At 33.7% G+C, this 19,005-nt stretch overlaps 1 protein-coding gene across 25 annotated transcripts; it reads right to left on the bottom strand.

Moving 5' to 3' along the window:
* Positions 1 to 976: 976 nt before the first annotated feature.
* LOC148202822 (protein SHOOT GRAVITROPISM 6-like) lies at positions 977 to 17,245 on the bottom strand. 25 transcript variants are annotated; one of them, XM_088110862.1, is made up of 13 exons: positions 16,745 to 17,245; positions 16,133 to 16,211; positions 15,961 to 16,024; positions 15,633 to 15,736; positions 15,359 to 15,464; positions 14,284 to 14,507; positions 13,971 to 14,195; positions 13,664 to 13,858; positions 13,029 to 13,076; positions 5,850 to 5,928; positions 5,349 to 5,452; positions 5,075 to 5,180; positions 977 to 1,317 (listed from the first exon to the last, which is right to left on the bottom strand). In XM_088110862.1, exons 1-6 carry the CDS (start codon positions 16,794 to 16,796, stop codon positions 14,487 to 14,489), a joined length of 426 nt encoding a protein of 141 aa, XP_087966988.1. In that variant the 5' UTR covers positions 16,797 to 17,245; the 3' UTR covers positions 977 to 1,317; positions 5,075 to 5,180; positions 5,349 to 5,452; positions 5,850 to 5,928; positions 13,029 to 13,076; positions 13,664 to 13,858; positions 13,971 to 14,195; positions 14,284 to 14,486. The 25 variants fall into 25 exon arrangements, 22 of the variants coding, with proteins under 22 accessions (XP_087966988.1, XP_087966987.1, XP_087966984.1 ...); XM_088110861.1 differs by lacking the exon at positions 13,029 to 13,076 and adding an exon at positions 8,405 to 8,513; XM_088110858.1 differs by having other exon boundaries at positions 5,349 to 5,928.
* Positions 17,246 to 19,005: the final 1,760 nt, after the last annotated feature.

Here is a 19,005-nt window from a genome sequence, read left to right as displayed (position 1 = left end):
CTTAAGAAATAATCAAATAGGATTGAGTAAATAACTAGTTATTGCACCAATAAATATGGTGAAATATATCGTCAAGAACAACTACATTTGTTGTATATAACGACTTTCATACTACACATACTCTTGATTGGATAACCACTTACTGCACCAAAAGTAATATGATCTTTTATATTGAACTTAAACATTTTTTATTCGTACATAACTAGCTTTGGAATAACCACATAGGACTTAAGACATAACCAGTTACTATACCAAAACTTATGAAATCAATTTTTGACCCACACTTGTGTAATTTGTGTTTCCTTTGTGCAAGATGCACATAATTAATTGCTTTAATCCTTCATATTCAACTTAAGCATTTTTGTAAATGTACAACTTAAGAAATAATTAAATAGGATTGAGTAAATAACTAGTTATTGCACCAATAAATATGGTGAAATATATCATCAAGAACAACTACATTTGTTGTATATAATGACTTTCATATTACACATACTCTTGATTGGATAACCACTTACTGCACCAAAAGTAATATGATCTTTTATATTGAACTTAACGACTTTCATTCAACACATACTCTTGATTGGATAACCACTTACTACACCAAAAGTAATATGATCTTTTATATTGTTAAGCATTTTTTTATTCGTACATAACTAGCTTTGGAATAACCACATAGGACTTAAGACATAACTAGTTACTGTACCAAAACTTATGAAATCAATTTTTGACCCACACTTGTGTAATTTGTGTTTCCTTTTTGCAAGATGCACATAATTAATTGCTTTAATTATTCTACTTTGTTGTGATATGATTTAAGTCTTATTCAAGTGCAAGATTGGATGATCACTTATTTTTTATTAATGATTTCGTCAATTGTACAGAACTAGTTTAAATCATAACCACATATTGCTCAAGGTATAACTAGTTACTGCATCATATTGTCAAGTTTTTTTTATATAAAAACAACATGATATAAAACTTAGAACATAACACACATTACATAACCACTTAATATAGCAACTGAACCATGAAACTAACTTTAGTACTTTATAAATTTGACTACAAAACACATGCATGTAAAGACAGACAATATTCCACTGACAATAAAGATAAATCTGAAATACAAAATAAGAAATTATGAAAGTCCTAAAATTTTTCAACATTTAATGTTCTTGTTTGATCCACTGTCTACAAGTTTTTCGTTGTTGTCAACCGGTGGAATGAATTTGCTAAGGATGTCATCAATGGAACGTATCGAAGGCTTGTTGGTAACAACTTGTAGTGATACACGAACTAACTATCAATTGGAAGCACCTGCAAATACTGACACTATCAGTGAAAGTTGTCAAAACAAGTTAACAACAGGAATCAAAACATGGCAATATTATTAAATTTAGATGGCCATACAAGCTATCAACAGGAATCAAAACACATGAACCAGAATCAATTGAAACAACACAACATATATACTTCCAATTTCCAAATATAGCTCAATTATTATCTCTGCAGAACTTAAAAGCATCGAACATAAATTTAAGCAGCCCATCCTCTTGCTTCCTTTTACTCATTTCATAACTCAAAACACCCAATAGTTATACAATGGTTATTAGTCAATTTTTACCACATCTACAAGTCTAATAAAAGTTACACTTAACCATGTTTTAACTTTTATAATTTATGCACTATCAACACCACCACTCTTATCTTAGTACATCCTGAACTTGTTTCTATAAAAAGATTCACATACTAGATATTGAAGTAATAATTAAGAAAAAGAAGTTTAAAAATAGCACTAATGAAGTCAGGAATGTTCAAGCCATTAGAGAAACGACCGGTGGCTCTTCCTGTTAGGTAGTCAATGCCATAAGGAGGAGCATCAGCTCCAGCTATAGTTGACAAATAATTGTTGTTGCCATTATCTACAAGCGCGTCCCCAAACACTAGACTATGATCAATATTCTAAACATTGACATTAGACTATGATCAATTCCACCTTCAAACCGAAATATTTAGTACAAATTTCAATAACATTGTGTGTGACAGTGTGGATGCTTTTTCATCCTTTAGAAAGCTTTAACTATTTTTAAGTATGAAATGCTTCTTATTCTGTTGAAAGCTTTAACTATTTTTCAGCCTTGGCACTGCCCATAAAACATCATCTTGAAGCTATATAAAGTAAATTCTTATTCATCATTACTCGTTATTGTTAAATTTATATTTCCCAGTTCATACATGTAATCTAATTTATAACACCACAAAACATGAAACCATTCTTCCAGGTCATAATAATCTCAAATACTAATACCCAACTACAATTCTTGTAATATTCATTATCTCCTCAAAAATCTTTTTTTCTTAAAACAAACTATCATTCCAATCCCAAGTACAACCAAGAACATAGAAGAAACGATCATAGTGCTATCATCCAAGCAATTAAACATTCAAATCAAAGTATCTCTTCGTACCTTTTTCGATTTCTTCCCTTACTCCAAAATCCTACTTTCCCTTTTCATCTTTGTCTCCCAATTCTAACATCTCCTCTCTGATATACCACCACTCCCTCTCTCGGTGTTTCTCACTACCTCAACTACCAATAGCAGGTATTGCCAACTAAACCTAGAGTGAACTTTAAAAAAACGTACAAAGAAAATAAAATCACCAAAATTGGCATGCTCCAAAACCAGGTAGCCAAGATTTTCACGTCCATGCTGATAGAAATCTCCAATTTTACCATCATTCAAAATGTTAGCCTACTAATAACACCAATTTATCTTAAAATGTTTTTTTTGGCCAAGGTCTCTTTAAAATTCCAGAAACCACAAGATGCACATGTCCTTTAAAAATCAAATGGTCTAGCAAAATTAGGCAGATATAGTGTTTGCAATTGGGAGACATATGGCACAATCATCAAGCATTATTAATTTGTGTCAAGTTCATGGAACAAAGCTGCATTCTTGGTATCTTTATGAAGGTAAAAACCTTCCATCAACCGGTCCAGCATGTACCCTGCCTTTTTTTTCTTGTCCTCTAGTAATGTGAATTTCAATTTTGACAAGCTTCATCCACATCTTCCCTCATGGCAAACATGAAACCATTCAATTTCAAGCAAATTATTTGTCCAAGTGGAAAATGAAAGGGGGGAGGGACAACTACATTTCAAACCTTGAATCACTATCTTTTCAACCATCTATTAGATGAAGAACCGGGAATGGTGCTTTTCTATCAAAAAATATTATGTCAACCAGCTTATCATCCAATCCCCAAAATATCAGAAAAGCTTTTATTTTAGGAAATCATCTTTCAAATTAACATAAACATAGTCATGGTCACCTTAGGCTTCCTTACCTCTCTTACTGCAAAGGACAGTAAAACAAATCAATCGAATCTTAAGGCAACACCAATTATCAAACCTTCTAATCCTCAACTCTCTTGTCTGGATCTTAAACTGATCATGGCCAATGCAGCATCACAGATAATATCCATATTACGTGCCAGTAAGATAAATTAAATTCTAGCAAAAGTAGGCAGATATAGAATGTTTGCAATGGGGACACATGCCACACTGTTCGAGGATTATTAATCTGTGTCAAGTTCATGGAACAAAGCTGCCTTCTTGTTATGTTTATGAGGGTTAGAAGGTTTGCTAATTGGTGTTACCCAAACTATGAAGGTAAAAACCTTTTATCAACAGGTCCAGCATGTAAGCTGCCATTTTTTATGCTCTAGTAAAGTGAATTTCGATGAAAGCCTTCATCCAAATCTTCTCTCATTGATAATTTGAAACCATTCAATTTCCACCAAATTATTTGTCCATATGGACAATCAAAGGGGGAGGGAAAGCCACATTTCAAACCTTGAATCACTATTTGTTCAACCATCTATTAGATGAACACCCAGGAATGATGCTTATCTATAAAAAAATATTATGTCAACCAGCTTAACAACCAAACCCCAAAAATAAGACAAGCTTTTATTTTAGGAAACCATCTTTCAAATTAAAATAAACATAGTCATGGTCACCTTCAGCTTCCTTACCTCTCTTAGTGTAGAGGACAGTAAAACAAATCAATCGAATGTTAAGGGAACACCAATTATCAAACCTTCGGGTGTTACCCAAACTATGAAGGTAAAAACCTTTTATCAACAGGTCCAGCATGTAAGCTGCCTTTTTTTCCGATTTTGAAATCCAAATCTTCTCTCATTGATAATTTGAAACCATTCAATTTCCACCAAATTATTTGTCCATATGGCACATTTCAAACCTTGACTCACTATTTGTTCAACCATCTATTAGATGAACACCCTGGAATGATGCTTATATATCAAAAAATATTATGTCAACCAGCTTAACATCCAATCCCCCAAAAATAAGACAAGCTTTTATTTTAGGAAACCATCTTTGAAATTAAAATAAACATAGTCATGGTCACCTTCAGCTTCGTTACCTCTCTTACTGCAGAGCATAGTAAAACTAAATCAATCGAATGTTAAGGGAACATCCAATTATCAAACCTTCTAATCTTCAACTGTCTTGTCTGGATCTTAAACTGATCATGGCCAATGCAGCATCACAGATAACATCCATAGTACGTGCCAGTCAGATAAATTAAAGTTTAGCAAAAGTACGCAGATATAGAATGTTTGCAATTGGGACACAGATGCCACACTGTTCAAGGATTATTATTGTGTCAAGATCACAGAACAAAGTTGCCTACTTGTTATCTCTATGAGGGTTAGAAGGTTTGCTAATTGGTGTTACCCAAACTGTGATGGTAAAAACCTTCTATCAACAGGTCCAGCATGTTTGATTTTGAAAGCCTTCATTCAAATCTGCTCTCATTGATAATATGAAACCATTCAATTTCCACCAAATTATTTGTCCGTTTGGACAATGAGAGGGGGAAGGGACAGCCAAATTTAAAACCTTTAATTAAATACAAATTAACGATATGAAACAAATTAAATACAAATTTTTAAGGTTTGATTGAAAATTACCACATAACCAGAAGTATGATAAAAAATTCTAACATACCATGAAACGTTTTAAACAAGAACATTATAGTATTCATACCTCAAAATCAAGCATAGGAGGACCACTTTCGGACAACAAAGAGGCATTTAGCAGATTGTGGAGATTGCATGTAGCCAAAAAAGCTATATCTTGATCTTTTTTATACCTGACATAAGAAGATATGAATGTGAATCCATCTGATAATACTAGTTGATATTTTAATTGTCTTCATATTTTAATCTAGTGAGAAATCACACATTAAATAGAAAAGAAAACGAATTGAATATGAACAATACATAACTAAAATATAAAATGCTTTAAAGACCATACTTACAAGTCCAATATTGTAGGGATAAGCCTTGGTAGGGCAGTCTTTAACTGTGCTCGTGTTATGAGACCTACCATCTGCCCCAGTGCTTCTACAGATGCCACACGAACCTAAAACGAAATAAGTTTAAATAAGAAAAAGATCAAAAACAATCAAGTAAAAAAGTCATAAATTATACACTAAAATACTCATCTATGTTCATCAACCACACAAACAGAACATGTTCAGAAACTTAACTTTTATAGATGTATCAGCAAAAAAGGATCCAGAAAATTATAAAGACTCCTGTAAGGAGCAGAATGCAAGAACAAAAGTAAAAAAAAAATAGTAGTGACCCTAAGGTCTCTTGAAGCTGCCCAAACTCTCAACAAAAGCTCAAAAGCTGAAATTAGAAATGACCTGCACTACATAGAGAATTAGAGATATTTCTCACCTGCAGATAAGAAATAAAGGGAACAAGATGTGTTGAATCAGAAAATAAACTAGAAGACTGTATATTGATCTCACATGACATCAGCATCTTGAGGAAAATGTGAAGGAAAGTCTATACTATATTGCCAAGACGCTTGACACCAACACTTAAATGCTGCGAAAAATGATAAATTATGAGTTAACTGGATCAGATTATCAGTAACAATAACATCTTTGAGCAATGTTAGCCAAAAATCATCCTGCCCCATTCGCCTACCATAAAAAAATGAAAGCTCAACACAAAAGGATCATAAATTTTAAAAATTTATATTTTAAAACAATTTAAAAAATTTCAATGATGTATCAGCTATAATATAACACATTACCAACTAAACCTAGAGTGAAATTTAAAAAAACGTACAAAGAAAATAAAATCACCAAAATTGGCATGCTCCAAAACCAGGTAGCCAAGATTTTCACGTCCATGCTGATATAAATATCCAATTTTACCATCCATTCAAAATGTTAGCCTACTAATAACACCAATTTATCTTAAAATGTTTTTTTTGGCCAAGGTCTCTTTAAAATTCCAGAAACCACAAGACGCACATGTCCTTTAAAAATCAAATGGTCTAAAAGTACAAAAATTCCAACAAACCTTGCCAAATTAATCAAAATCCCAAACTCAAACCATCATACAACTTACAATTTCTCTTTAGCTCCTTCCTCGTTAACATTGTGTGTGACAGTGTGTATGCTTTTTCATCCTTTTGAAAGCTTTAACTATTTTTTAAGTATGAAATGCTTCGTATTCTGTTGAAAGCTTTAACTATTTTTCAGCCTTGGCACTGCCCATAAAACATCATCTTGAAGCTATATAAAGTAAATTCTTATTCATCATTACTCGTTATTGTTAAATTTATATTTCCCAGTTCATACATGTAATCTAATTTATAACACCACAAAACATGAAATCATTCTTGCAGGTCAAAATAATCTCAAATACTAATACCCAACATTATCTCCATTATCAAAAATCTTTTTTTTTTAAAACAAACTATCATTCCAATCCCAAGTACAACCAAGAACATAGAAGAAACTGATCATAGTGCTATCATCCAAGCAATTAAACATTCAAATCAAAGTATCTCTTCGTACCTTTTTCGATTTCTTCCCTTACTCCAAAATCCTACTTTCCCTTTTCATCTTTGTCTCCCAATTCTAACATCTCCTCTCCGATATACCACCACTCCCTCTCTTGGTGTTTCTCACTACCTCAACTACCAATAGCAGGTATTGCCAACTAAACCTAGAGTGAACTTTAAAAAAACGTACAAAGAAAATAAAATCACCAAAATTGGCATGCTCCAAAACCAGGTAGCCAAGATTTTCACGTCCATGCTGATAGAAATCTCCAATTTTACCATCCAATCAAAATGTTAGCCTACTAATAACACCAATTTATCTTAAAATGTTTTTTTTGGCCAAGGTCTCTTTAAAATTCCAGAAACCTCAAGATGCACATGTCCTTTAAAAATCAAATGGACTAAAAGTACAAAAACTCCAACAAACCTTGCCAAATTAATCAAAATCCCAAACTCAAACCATCATACAACTTACAACTTCTCTTTAGCTCCTTCCTCGTTAACTTCTGAATTCTAGCAGTAATAATCTGATTTCTCACATGAGTCAAATAACAAGTTCGGACACCATAGGCCTAGACATAAACATTTTCTTTGATAGAAATGTTCTTTAATACCTTCTGTACCAACCAACAATATAAGAATGATATAAACATAGACCAAGAATAAATTAGCTCTTCCTATTCCTTACCTTTGTTAGTTCCAACTATATATGTAGTAACACTTTTGAAGTTCATAGTGATCATATTGACCAAACTCCAGCTTATGCACTGACTTATTTTAATCATCTGACCACGGCGGGCATCAGTGTGTCTAAAATCATCAACATGTCCAGCATGTGATGCCTTTTTTTTCGAGTCCTCTAGTAAAGTGAATTTCAATTTTGACAACCTTCATCCAAATCTTTTCTCATGGCAAATTTCAAACCATTCAATTTCCAGCAAATTATTTGTCCATGTGGGACATAAATTGGGGGAGGGACAACTTCATTTCAAACCTTGAATCACTTTTTGTTCAACCATCTATTAAATGAAGACCGATGAAGTATGCTTATCTATCAAAAAAAATTATGTCAACAAGCTTAACATCCAATCCCACAAAAATCAGACAAGCTATTTTTTTTAGGAAATCATCTCTCAAATTAAAATCAACACAGTCATGATCACCTTAAGCTTCCTTATCATCTATTAAATCATCTAACAAATTAAAATCACACAATAAAACAAATCAATCAAATGTGAACGTAACACCAATTATCAACCCTTCTAATGCTCGACACTCTTGTCTGGATCTTATATTAACCATGGCCATTGCAGCATCAAAGATAACACCCATATTATGTGCCAGTTAGATAAATTAATTTCTAGCAAAATTAGGCAGATATAGTGTTTGCAATTGGGAGACAAATGCCACAATCATCAAGCATTATTAATTTGTTTCATGTTCATGGAACAAAGCTGCATTCTTGGTATCTTTATGACGGTTAGAAGAATTGGTAACTGGAGTTACCCAAATTGTGAAGGTAAAAACCTTCCACCAACCGGTCCAGCATGTAACCTGCCCTTTCTTCTTGTCCTCTAGTAATATGAATTTCAATTTTGACAAGCTAAACCCACATCTTCACCCATGGCAAACATGAAACCATTCAATTTCAAGAAAATTATCAGTCCAAGTGGAAAATGAAAGGGGGGAGGGACAACTACATTTCAAACCTTGAATCACTATTTTTTAAACCATCTATTAGATGAAGACCCGGGAATGGTGCTTATCTATCGAAAAATATTATGTCAACCAGCTTAACATCCAATCCCCAAAATATCAGAAAAGCTTTTATTTTAGGAAATCATCTTTCAAATTAACATAAACATAGTCATGGCCACCTTAGGCTTCCTCACCTCTCTTACTGCAAAGGACAGTAAAACAAATCAATCGAACGTTAAGGGAACACCAATTATCAAACCTTCTAATCCTCAACTCTCTTGTCTGGATCTTAAACTGATCATGGCCAATGCAGCATCACAAATAATATTCATATTACGTGCCAATCAGATAAATTAAATTTTAGCAAAAGTAGGCAGATATAGAATGTTTGCAATTCAGACACATATGCCACACTGTTCGAGGATTATTATTCTGCGTCAAGTTCATGGAACAAAGCTGCCTTCTTTTTATCTTTATGAGGGTTAGAAGGTTTGCTAATTGGTGTTACCCGAACATTGAAGGTAAAAACCTTCTATCAATAGGTCCAGCATGTAAGCTGCCTTTTTTTTTGTCCTCTAGTAAAGTGAATTTTGATTTTGAAAGCCTTCATCCAAATCTTCTCTAATGGATAATTTGAAACCATTCAATTTCCACCAAATCATTTGTGCATATGGACAATGAGAGAGGGGAGGGACAACCACATTTCAAACCTTGAATCACTATTTGTTCAACCAACTATTACATGAACACCCTGGAGTGATGCTTATCTAACGAAAAATATTATGTCAACCAGCTTACCATCCAATCCCCTAAAAATAAGACAAACTTTTATTTTAGGAAATCATCTTTCAAATTAAAATAAACATAGTCATGGTCATCTTCACCTTCCTTACCTCTTAGTGCAGAGGACAGTAAAACAAATCAATCGAATGTTAAAGGAACACCAATTATCAAACCTTCTAATCCTCAACTCTCTTGTCTGGATCTTAAACTGATCATGGCCAATGCAGCATTATAGATAACATCCATATTATGTGCCAATCAGATAAATTAAATTTTAGCAAAAGTAGGAAAATATAGAATATTTGCAATTGGGACACATATGACACACTGTTCAAGGATTATTAATGTGTCAAGATCACGGGAAAAAGCAGCCATCTTGTTTTCTCTACGAGGGTTAGAAGGTTTGCTAATTGGTGTTACGCAAACTGTGATGGTAAAAACCATCTATCAACTGGTCCAACATGGAAGCTGCCTTTTTTTTTGTGCACTAGTAAAGTGAATTTCGATTTTGAAAGCCGTCATCCAAATCTTCTCTCATTGATAATTTGAAACCATTCAATTTCAACAAAATTATTTGTCCATATGGACAATGAGAGGGGGGAGGGACAGCCACATTTCAAACCTTGAATCACTATTTGTTCAACCATCTATTAGATGAACACCAAGTAATGATGCTTATCTATCAAAAAATATTATGTCAACCAGCTTAACATCCAATCCCCAAAAATAAGGCAAGCTTTTGTGTAAGGAAATCATCTTTCAAATTAAAATAAACATAGTCATGGTCATCTTCAGCTTCCTTACCTCTCTTAGTGCCGAGGACAGTAAAATAAATCAATTGAATGTCAAGGGAACACCAATTATCAAACCTGCTAATCCTAAACACTCTTGTCTGGATCTTGGACTGATCATGGCCAATGTAGCATCACAGATAACATCCATATTACGTGCCAGTCAAAAAAATTAAATTCTAGCAAAAGTAGGAAGATCTCTAGAATGTTAGGAATTGAGACACATGCCACACTGTTCAAGGATTATTAATCTGTCAAGATCACATAACACAGCTACCTTCTTGTTATCTCTATAAGGGTTAGAAAGTTTGCTAATTGGTGTTACCCAAACTGTGATGGTAAAAACCTTCTATCAACAGGTCCAACATGTAAGCTGCCTTTTTTTTCTGCTCTAGGAAAGTGAATTTCGATTTTGTACGCCTTAATTCAAATCTTCTCTCTTTGATAATTTGAAACCATTAAATTTTCACCAAATTATTTGTCCATATCGACAATGAGAGGGGGGAGGGACAGCCACATTTCAAATCTTGAATCACTATTTGTTCAACCATCTATTGGATGAACACCCAGGAATGATGCTTATCTATCAAAAAATATTATGTCAACCAGCTTAACATCAAATCCCCAAAAATAAGACAAGCTTTTATTATAGGAAATCATCTTTCAAATTAAAATAAACAGTCATTGTCACCTTCAGCTTCCTTACCTCTCTTACTGAAGAGGACCGTAAAACAAATCAATCGAATGTTAAGGGAACACCAATTATCAAACCTTCTAATCCTCAACTTTCTTGCCAGGATCTTAAACTGACCAAGGCCAATGCAGCATCACAGATAACATCCATATTACGTGCCAGTAATATAAATTAAATTCTAGCAAAACTAGGCAGATATAGAATGTTTGCAATTGGAACACATATGCCACACTGCTGAAAGATTATTAATCTGTGTCAAGTTCATGGAACAAGGGTGTCTTCTTGTTATCTCTATGAGGGTTAGAAGGTTTGCTAATTGGTGTTACCAAAACTATGAAGGTAAAAACCTTTTATCAACAGGTCCAGCATGTAAGCTGCCTTTTTTTTGTGCTCTAGCAAAGTGAATTTCGATTTTGAAAGCCTTCATCCAAATCTTCCCACATGGATAATTTGAAACCATTCAATTTCCACCAAAGTATTTTTCCTTACGGACAATGACAGGGGGGAGGGACAGCCACATTTCAAACATTGAAGCACTATTTGTTCAACCATCTATTAGATGAACACCCAGAATGATGCTTATCTATCAAAAAATATTATGTCAACCAGCTTAACATCCAATCCCAAAAAATAAGACAAGCTTTTATATTAGGAAATCATCTTTCAAATTAAAATAAACATAGTCATGGTCACCTTCAGCTTCCTTACCTCTCTTAGTGCAGAGGACAGTAAAATAAATCAATAGAATGTTAAGGGAACACCAATTATCAAACCTTCTAATCCTCAACTCTCTTGTCTGGATCTTAATATGATCATGGCCAATGCGGCATCACAGATAACATCCATATTACATCCCAGTCAAATAAATTAAATTCTAGCAACAGTATGCAGATATAGAATGTTTGCATTTGGGACACATATGCCACACTGTTCAAGGATTATTAATCTGTGACAACTTCATGGAACAAGGTTGTCTTGTTATCTCTATGAGGGTTAGAAGGTTTGGTAATTGGTGTTACCAAAACTGTGAAGGTAAAAACCTTCTATCAACAGGTCGAGTGTGTAAGCTGACTTTTTTTTTGTGCTCTAGCAAAGTGAATTTCGATTTTGAAAGCCTTTATCCAAATCTTCTCTCATTTATAATTTGAAACCATTCAATTTCCACCAAATTATTTGTCCATTTGGACAATGAGAGTTAGGAGGGACAGCCACATTTCAAACCTTGAATCACTATTCGTTTAACCATCTATTAGATGAACACCCAGGAATGATGCTTATCTATCAAAATATATTATGTCAACCAGCTTACCATCCAATCCCCCAAAAATAAGACAAGCTTTTATTTTAGAAAATAATCTTTCAAATTAAAATAAACATAGTCATGGTCACCTTTAGCTTCCTTACCTTTCTTAGTGCAGAGGACAGTAAAACAAATCAATCGAATGTTAAGGGAACACCAATTATCAAACCTTCTAATCCTGAACTCCTATGTCTGGATCTTAATCTGATCATGGTCAATGCAGCATCACAGATAACATCCATATTACGTGCCAGTCAGATAAATTAAATTCTAGCAAAAGTAGGCAGATATAGAATGTTTGCAATTGGGACACATGCCACACTGTTCACGGATTATTAATCTGTGACATGATCATGGAACAAAGCTGCGTTCTTGTTATCTCTATGAGGGTTAGAAGGTTTGCCAATTGGTGTTACCAAAACTGTGAAGGTAAAAACCTTTTATCAATAGGTCCAGCATGTAAGCTGCCTTTTTTTTGTGCTCTAGCAAAGTGAATTTCGATTTTGAAAGCCTTCATCCAAATCTTCCCACATGGATAATTTGAAACCATTCAATTTCCACCAAATTATTTGTCTATACGGACAATGAGAGGGGGGAGGGACAGCCACATTTCAAACCTTGAATCACTATTTGTTCAACCATCTATTAGATGAACACCAAGTAATGATGCTTATGTATCAAAAAATATTATGTCAACCAGCTTAACATCCAATCCCCAAAAATAAGGCAAGCTTTTGTGTAAGGAAATCATCTTTCAAATTAAAATAAACATAGTCATGGTCACCTTCAGCTTCCTAACCTCTCTTAGTGCAGAGGACAGTAAAACAAATCAATCAAATGTTAAGGGAACACCAATTATCAAACCTTCTAATCCTCCACTCTCTTGACTGGATCTTAAACTGATCATGGCCACTGCAGCACCACAGATAACATCCATATTCCGTGTCAGGCAGATAAATCAAAATCTAGCAACAGTATGCAGATACAGAATGTTTGCAATTGGGACACATATGCCACACTGTTCAAGGATTATTAATCTGTGTCAAGATCACGGAACACAGCTGCCTTCTTATTATCTTATATGAGGGTTAGAAGGTTTGCTAATTGGTGTTACCCAAACTGTGATGGTAAAAACCTTCTATCAACTGGTCCAGCATGTAAGCTGCCTCTTTTTTGTGCTCTAGTAAAGTGAATTTCAATTTTGAAAGCCTTGATTCAAATCTTCTCATATTGATAATTTCAAACCATTCAATTTCGACCAAGTTATTTGTCCATATGGACAATAAGAGGGGGGAAGGGACAGCCACATTTCAAACCTTGAATCACTATTTGATCAACCATTTATAAGATGAACACCCAAGAATGATGCTTATCTATCAAAAAATATTATGTCAACCAGCTTAACATCCAATCCCCCAAAAATAAGACAAGCTTTTATTTTAGGAAATCATCTTTCAAATTAAAATAAACATAGTCATGGTCACCTTAAGCTTCCTTACCTCTCTTACTATCACTACTGCAGCCAGCTACGCACTTCTGCAAGAAAACAGAAAACAAAGCACCTTAGGGGATATAAGCTCAGCGGTAGCAATCTTAGCTAGCTTCGCCATGAAAGCAGAATCCACGTCTCTTGTGTCAAGAGACCGAACGCCAAATGCCATCACTTGGAAAACTCCAGCCATGTTCCCGAACCGCTGAAAGACCAGAAAAGAGAATTAAAATAAATTAAAGAAAGGAATAATTGAGTAAAACCTAAGCATCGAATCTAAAACAAGATAGAGAGAGAAAGATAGAGTAAAAATGCACCTGACGTCTACCACGCGACACGACGGCACATCAATCAAGAACACAAAGAGGATTCATGAGAAAGACGCAAAGAATTGTGAGGATGAAATAGGAAGCGAAATTGAAGAAACGCAACGAAAAAAAGAAGTGATTACAGTGCGGCAATGTTCTTGAGAGAGGACATGGAGGCCTCTCTGACGGAGGAAGAGCCATCGGCGAGCATGGAGAGAAGAACATGCACAGCCTCTGCCAGAAAGAGATTAATTGATGATTGATTGAGATTAAAAGAAGAATGAATTTAACGAATGTTCGGAGAAGGAGAAGGAGAACGTACCGGATGCGGGAATCGAAGTTGAGGAAGCCATGGAATTGGAAGGTGCGAGAATCGCGAATGCGAGAGCAACATATATAGAGAGAGGAGTGGTATGGTGTGGAGACGTACCTCTAGACGGTAGGACACAGACAATGCTGCGCTGGTTATGTCAGGCCTTCCGGAAATTAAATATAGTACTCCTCTCTTCCTTTTCCCATTCAATATTATGGGTTCCGTCCCATCAACTATCAACACAAGAACATTTCTTTACTTCTTTTGTTAGAATTTAAGATGCACTCCTCCTCTTCCCCCGAAAAACAAAATTTTCTAACAGCTAAAATGATTGGAAACTGTCTTTTAACAGCACAACAACCTATGTTATAATTAATTACAATTAATAATAATGTTTATAACATCTTTATTTTAATCAATTTTAAATAATTATGACAAAAATATTTATACTCAAAACCAATCAAAAGTTATTGTTAATATCAATTTAAAACAACTTTCATAAATCTAAAACTTATTATAGATAACAATTTGTAATTAAATAATAATGAATTTGAATTTTCAACACTTATTTACTCAAAAGTTCTCTTTATAACTAACTTTCTTTAAAGTAAACCAAGAAACTCAGGATACATGTTTTTTTCCCCAACCATGTAAGTCAATAAATTTATTATTTGTGAAAATTTATAATTACATGTCAAAAAGAAATGTTAGAATATATTATTTACTTTTAAGTTTTTGTTTTTGAAAGTGCTGATTTATATGATATTTTTAAATAAAATAGAGAGAGGAGTGTTATTCATACGATTTTTCAATCATTCAAAATACCCTAAATCTCAATGAAAAACATTAAAAAAAAATTAATAACATTTCTTTCGGTTCAAAAGCTTTTACAGTGTTATATCAGAAACTCGAGTAAAACCCTAAATTTTTTCCCTTGTAAACAATGAAACCCTAAATTTATTTTCTTTCCCCATTCTACTACAAAATAAAAAAGGAAAGGTAAAAATTAAATATGAAACAAATTAAATACAAATTTCTAACATACCATGAAACGTTTTAAACAAGAACATTATAGTATTCATACCTCAAAATCAAGCATAGAAGGACCACTTTCGGACAACAAAGAGGCATTTAGCAGATTGTGGAGACTGCATGTACCCAAAAAAGCTATATCTTGATCTTTTTTATACCTGACATATATAGATATGAATGTGAATCCATCTGATAGTACTAGTTGATATTTTAAGTGTCTTCATATTTTAATATAGGGAGAAATCACACATTAAATAGAAAAGAAAACGAATTAAATATGAACAATACATAACTAAAATATAAAATGCTTTAAAGACCATACTTACAAGTCCAATATTGTAGGGATAAGCCTGGGTAGGGAAGTCTTTAACTGTGCTCGTGTTATGAGACCTACCATCTGCCCCAGTGCTTCTACAGATGCCACACGAACCTAAAACGAAATAAGTTTAAATAAGAAAAAGATCAAAAACAATCAAGTAAAAAAGTCATAAATTATACACTAAAATACTCATCTATGTTCATCAACCACACAAACAGAACATGTTCACAAAATTAACTTTTATATATGTATCAGCAAAAAAGGATCCAGAAAATTATAAAGACTCCTGTAAGGAGCAGAATGCAAGAACAAAAGTAAAAAAAAATAGTAGTGACCTTAAGGTCTCTTGAAGCTGCCCAAACTCTCAACAAAAGCTCAAAAGCTGAAATTAGAAATGACCTGCACTACATAAAGAATTAGAGATATTTCTCACTTGCAGATAAGAAATAAAGGGAACAAGATGTGTTGAATCAGAAAATAAACAAGAAGACTGTATATTGATCTCACATTACATCAGCATCTTGAGGAAAATGTGAAGGAAAGTCTATACTATATTGCCAAGACGCTTGACACCAACACTTAAATGCTGAAAAAAATTATAAATTATGAGTTAACTGGATCAGATTACCAGTAACAATAACATCTTTGAGCAATGTTAGCCAAAAATCATCCTCCCCCGTTCGCCTACCATAAAAAAATGAAAGTTCAACACAAAAGGATCATGAATTTTAAAAATTTATATTTTAAAACAATTTAAAAATATTTCAATAATGTATCAGCCATAATATAACACATTATCAACTAAACCTAGAGTGAACTTTACAAAAACGTACAAAGAAAATAAAATCACCAAAATTGGCATGCTCCAAAACCAGGTAGCCAAGATTTTCACGCCCATGCTAATAGAAATCTCCAATTTTAGCATCCATTCAAAATGTTAGCCTACTAATAACACCAATTTATCTTAAAATGTTTTTCTTTGGCCAATGTCTCTTTAAAATTCCAGAAACCAAAAGATGCACATGTCCTTTAAAAATCAAATGGTCTAAAACTACAAAAATTCCAACAAACCTTGCCAAATTAATCAAAATCCACAACTCAAACCATCATACAACTTACAACTTCTCTTTAGCTCCTTCCTCGTTAACTTCTGAATTCTAGTAGTAATCATCTGATTTCTCACATGACTCAAATAACAAGTTCGGACACCATAGGCCTAGCCATAAACATTTTCTTTGATAGAAAAGTTCTTTAATACCTTCAGTACCAACCAACAATATAAGAATGATATAAACATAGACAAAGAATAAATTAGCTCTCCTTATTCCTTAATTTTGTTAGTTCCAACTATATATTTTGAAGTTCATAGTGATCATATTGACCAAACTCCAGCTTATGCACTGACTTACTTAAATCATGTGACCACAGCTGGCATCAGTGTGTCTAAAATCATCAACAGGTCCAGCATGTGATGCCTTTTTTTTCGAGTCCTCTAGTAAAGTGAATTTCAATTTTGACAACCTTCATCCAAATCTTCTCTCCTGGCAAATTTGAAACCATTCAATTTCCAGCAAATTATTTGTCCATGTGGAAAATAAATTGGGGGAGGGAAAACTTCATTTCAAACCTTGAATCACTTTTTGTTCAACCATCTATTAAATGAAGACCCAGGAATTATGCTTATCTCTCAAAAAAAATTATGTCAACAAGCTTAACATCAAATCCCAAAAAAATCAGACAAGCTATTATTTTTAGGAAATCATCTTTCAAATTAAAATCAACATAGTCACGGTCACCTTAAGCTTCCTTATCATCTATTAAATCATCTAACAAAATAAAATCACACAATAAAACAAATCAATCAAATGTGAACCTAACACCAATTATCAACCCTTCTAATCCTCAACACTCTTGTCTCGATCTTATATTGACCATGGCCAACGCAGCATCAAAGATAACATCCATATTACGTGCCAATCAGATAAATTAATTTCTAGCAAAATTAGGCAGATATAGTGTTTGCAATTGGGAGACATATGCCACAATTATCAAGCACTATTAATTTGTGTCAAGTTCATGGAACAAAGCTGCGTTCTTGGTATCTTTATGAGGGTTAGAAGGAATAGTAACTAGTGTTACCCAAATTGTGAAGGTAAAAACCTTCCATCAATCGGTACAGCATGTAACCTCCCTTTTTTTTCTTGTCCTCTACTAATGTGAATTTCAATTTTGACAAGCTTCATCCATATCTTCCCTCCTGGAAAAAATGAAACCATTCAATTTCAAGCAAATTATTTGTCCTAGTGGAAAATGAAAGGGGGGAGGGACAACTAAATTTCAAAACATGAATCCTTATATTTTTCAACCATCCATTAAATGAAGACCCGGGAATGGTGCTTATCTATCAAAAATATATTATGTCAACCAGCTTAACATCCAATACCCAAAATATAATAAAAGCTTTTATTTTAGGAAATCATCTTTCAAATTAAAATAAACATAGTCATGGTCACCTTCAACTTCCTTACCTCTCTTAGTGCAAAGGACAGTAAAATAAATAAATCAAATGTTAAGGCAACACCAATTATCAAACCTTCTAATCCTCAACTCTCTTGTCTGGATCTTAATCTGATCATGGCCAATGCGGCATCACAGATAACATCCATATTACATGCCAGTCAGATAAATTAAATTCTAGCAAAAGTAGGCAGATATAGAATGTTTGCAATAGGGACACACATGTCACATTGTTCAAGGATTATTAATTTGTGTCAAGTTCATGGAACAAAGCTGCCATCTTGTTATCTCTAATACGGTTAGAAGGTTTGCTAATTGGTGTTACCAAAACTATGAAGGTAAAAACCTTTTATCAACAGGTCCAACATGTAAGCTGCCTTTTTTTGTGCACTAGTAAAGTGAATTTCGATTTTGAAAGCCTTCATCCAAATCTTCCCACATGGATAATTTGAAACCATTCAATTTCCACCAAAGTATTTGTCCTTACGGACAATGAGAGGGGGGAGGGACAGCCACATTTCAAACATTGAAGCACTATTTGTTAAACCATCTATTAGATGAACACCCAGAATGATGCTTATCTATCAAAAAATATTATGTCAACCAGCTTACCATCCAATCCCCCAAAAATAAGACAAGCTTGTATTTTAGAAAATAATCTTTCAAATTAAAATAAACATAGTCATGGTCACCTTCAGCTTCCTTACCTCTCTTAGTGCAGAGGACAGTAAAATAAATCAATAGAATGTTAAGGGAACACCAATTATCAAACCTTCTAATCCTCAACTCTCTTGTCTGGATCTTAATATGATCATGGCCAATGCGGCATCACAGATAACATCCATATTACATCCCAGTCAAAT

This window comes from Vigna umbellata, chromosome 3 (genome assembly GCF_029865625.1).
Source record: "Vigna umbellata cultivar VRB3 chromosome 3, Vumbellata_1.0, whole genome shotgun sequence".
NCBI lineage: Eukaryota > Viridiplantae > Streptophyta > Magnoliopsida > Fabales > Fabaceae > Vigna > Vigna umbellata.
The sequence above is the reverse complement of the archived record's forward strand: the minus strand, read 5'-3'. Positions and strand labels throughout refer to the sequence as shown.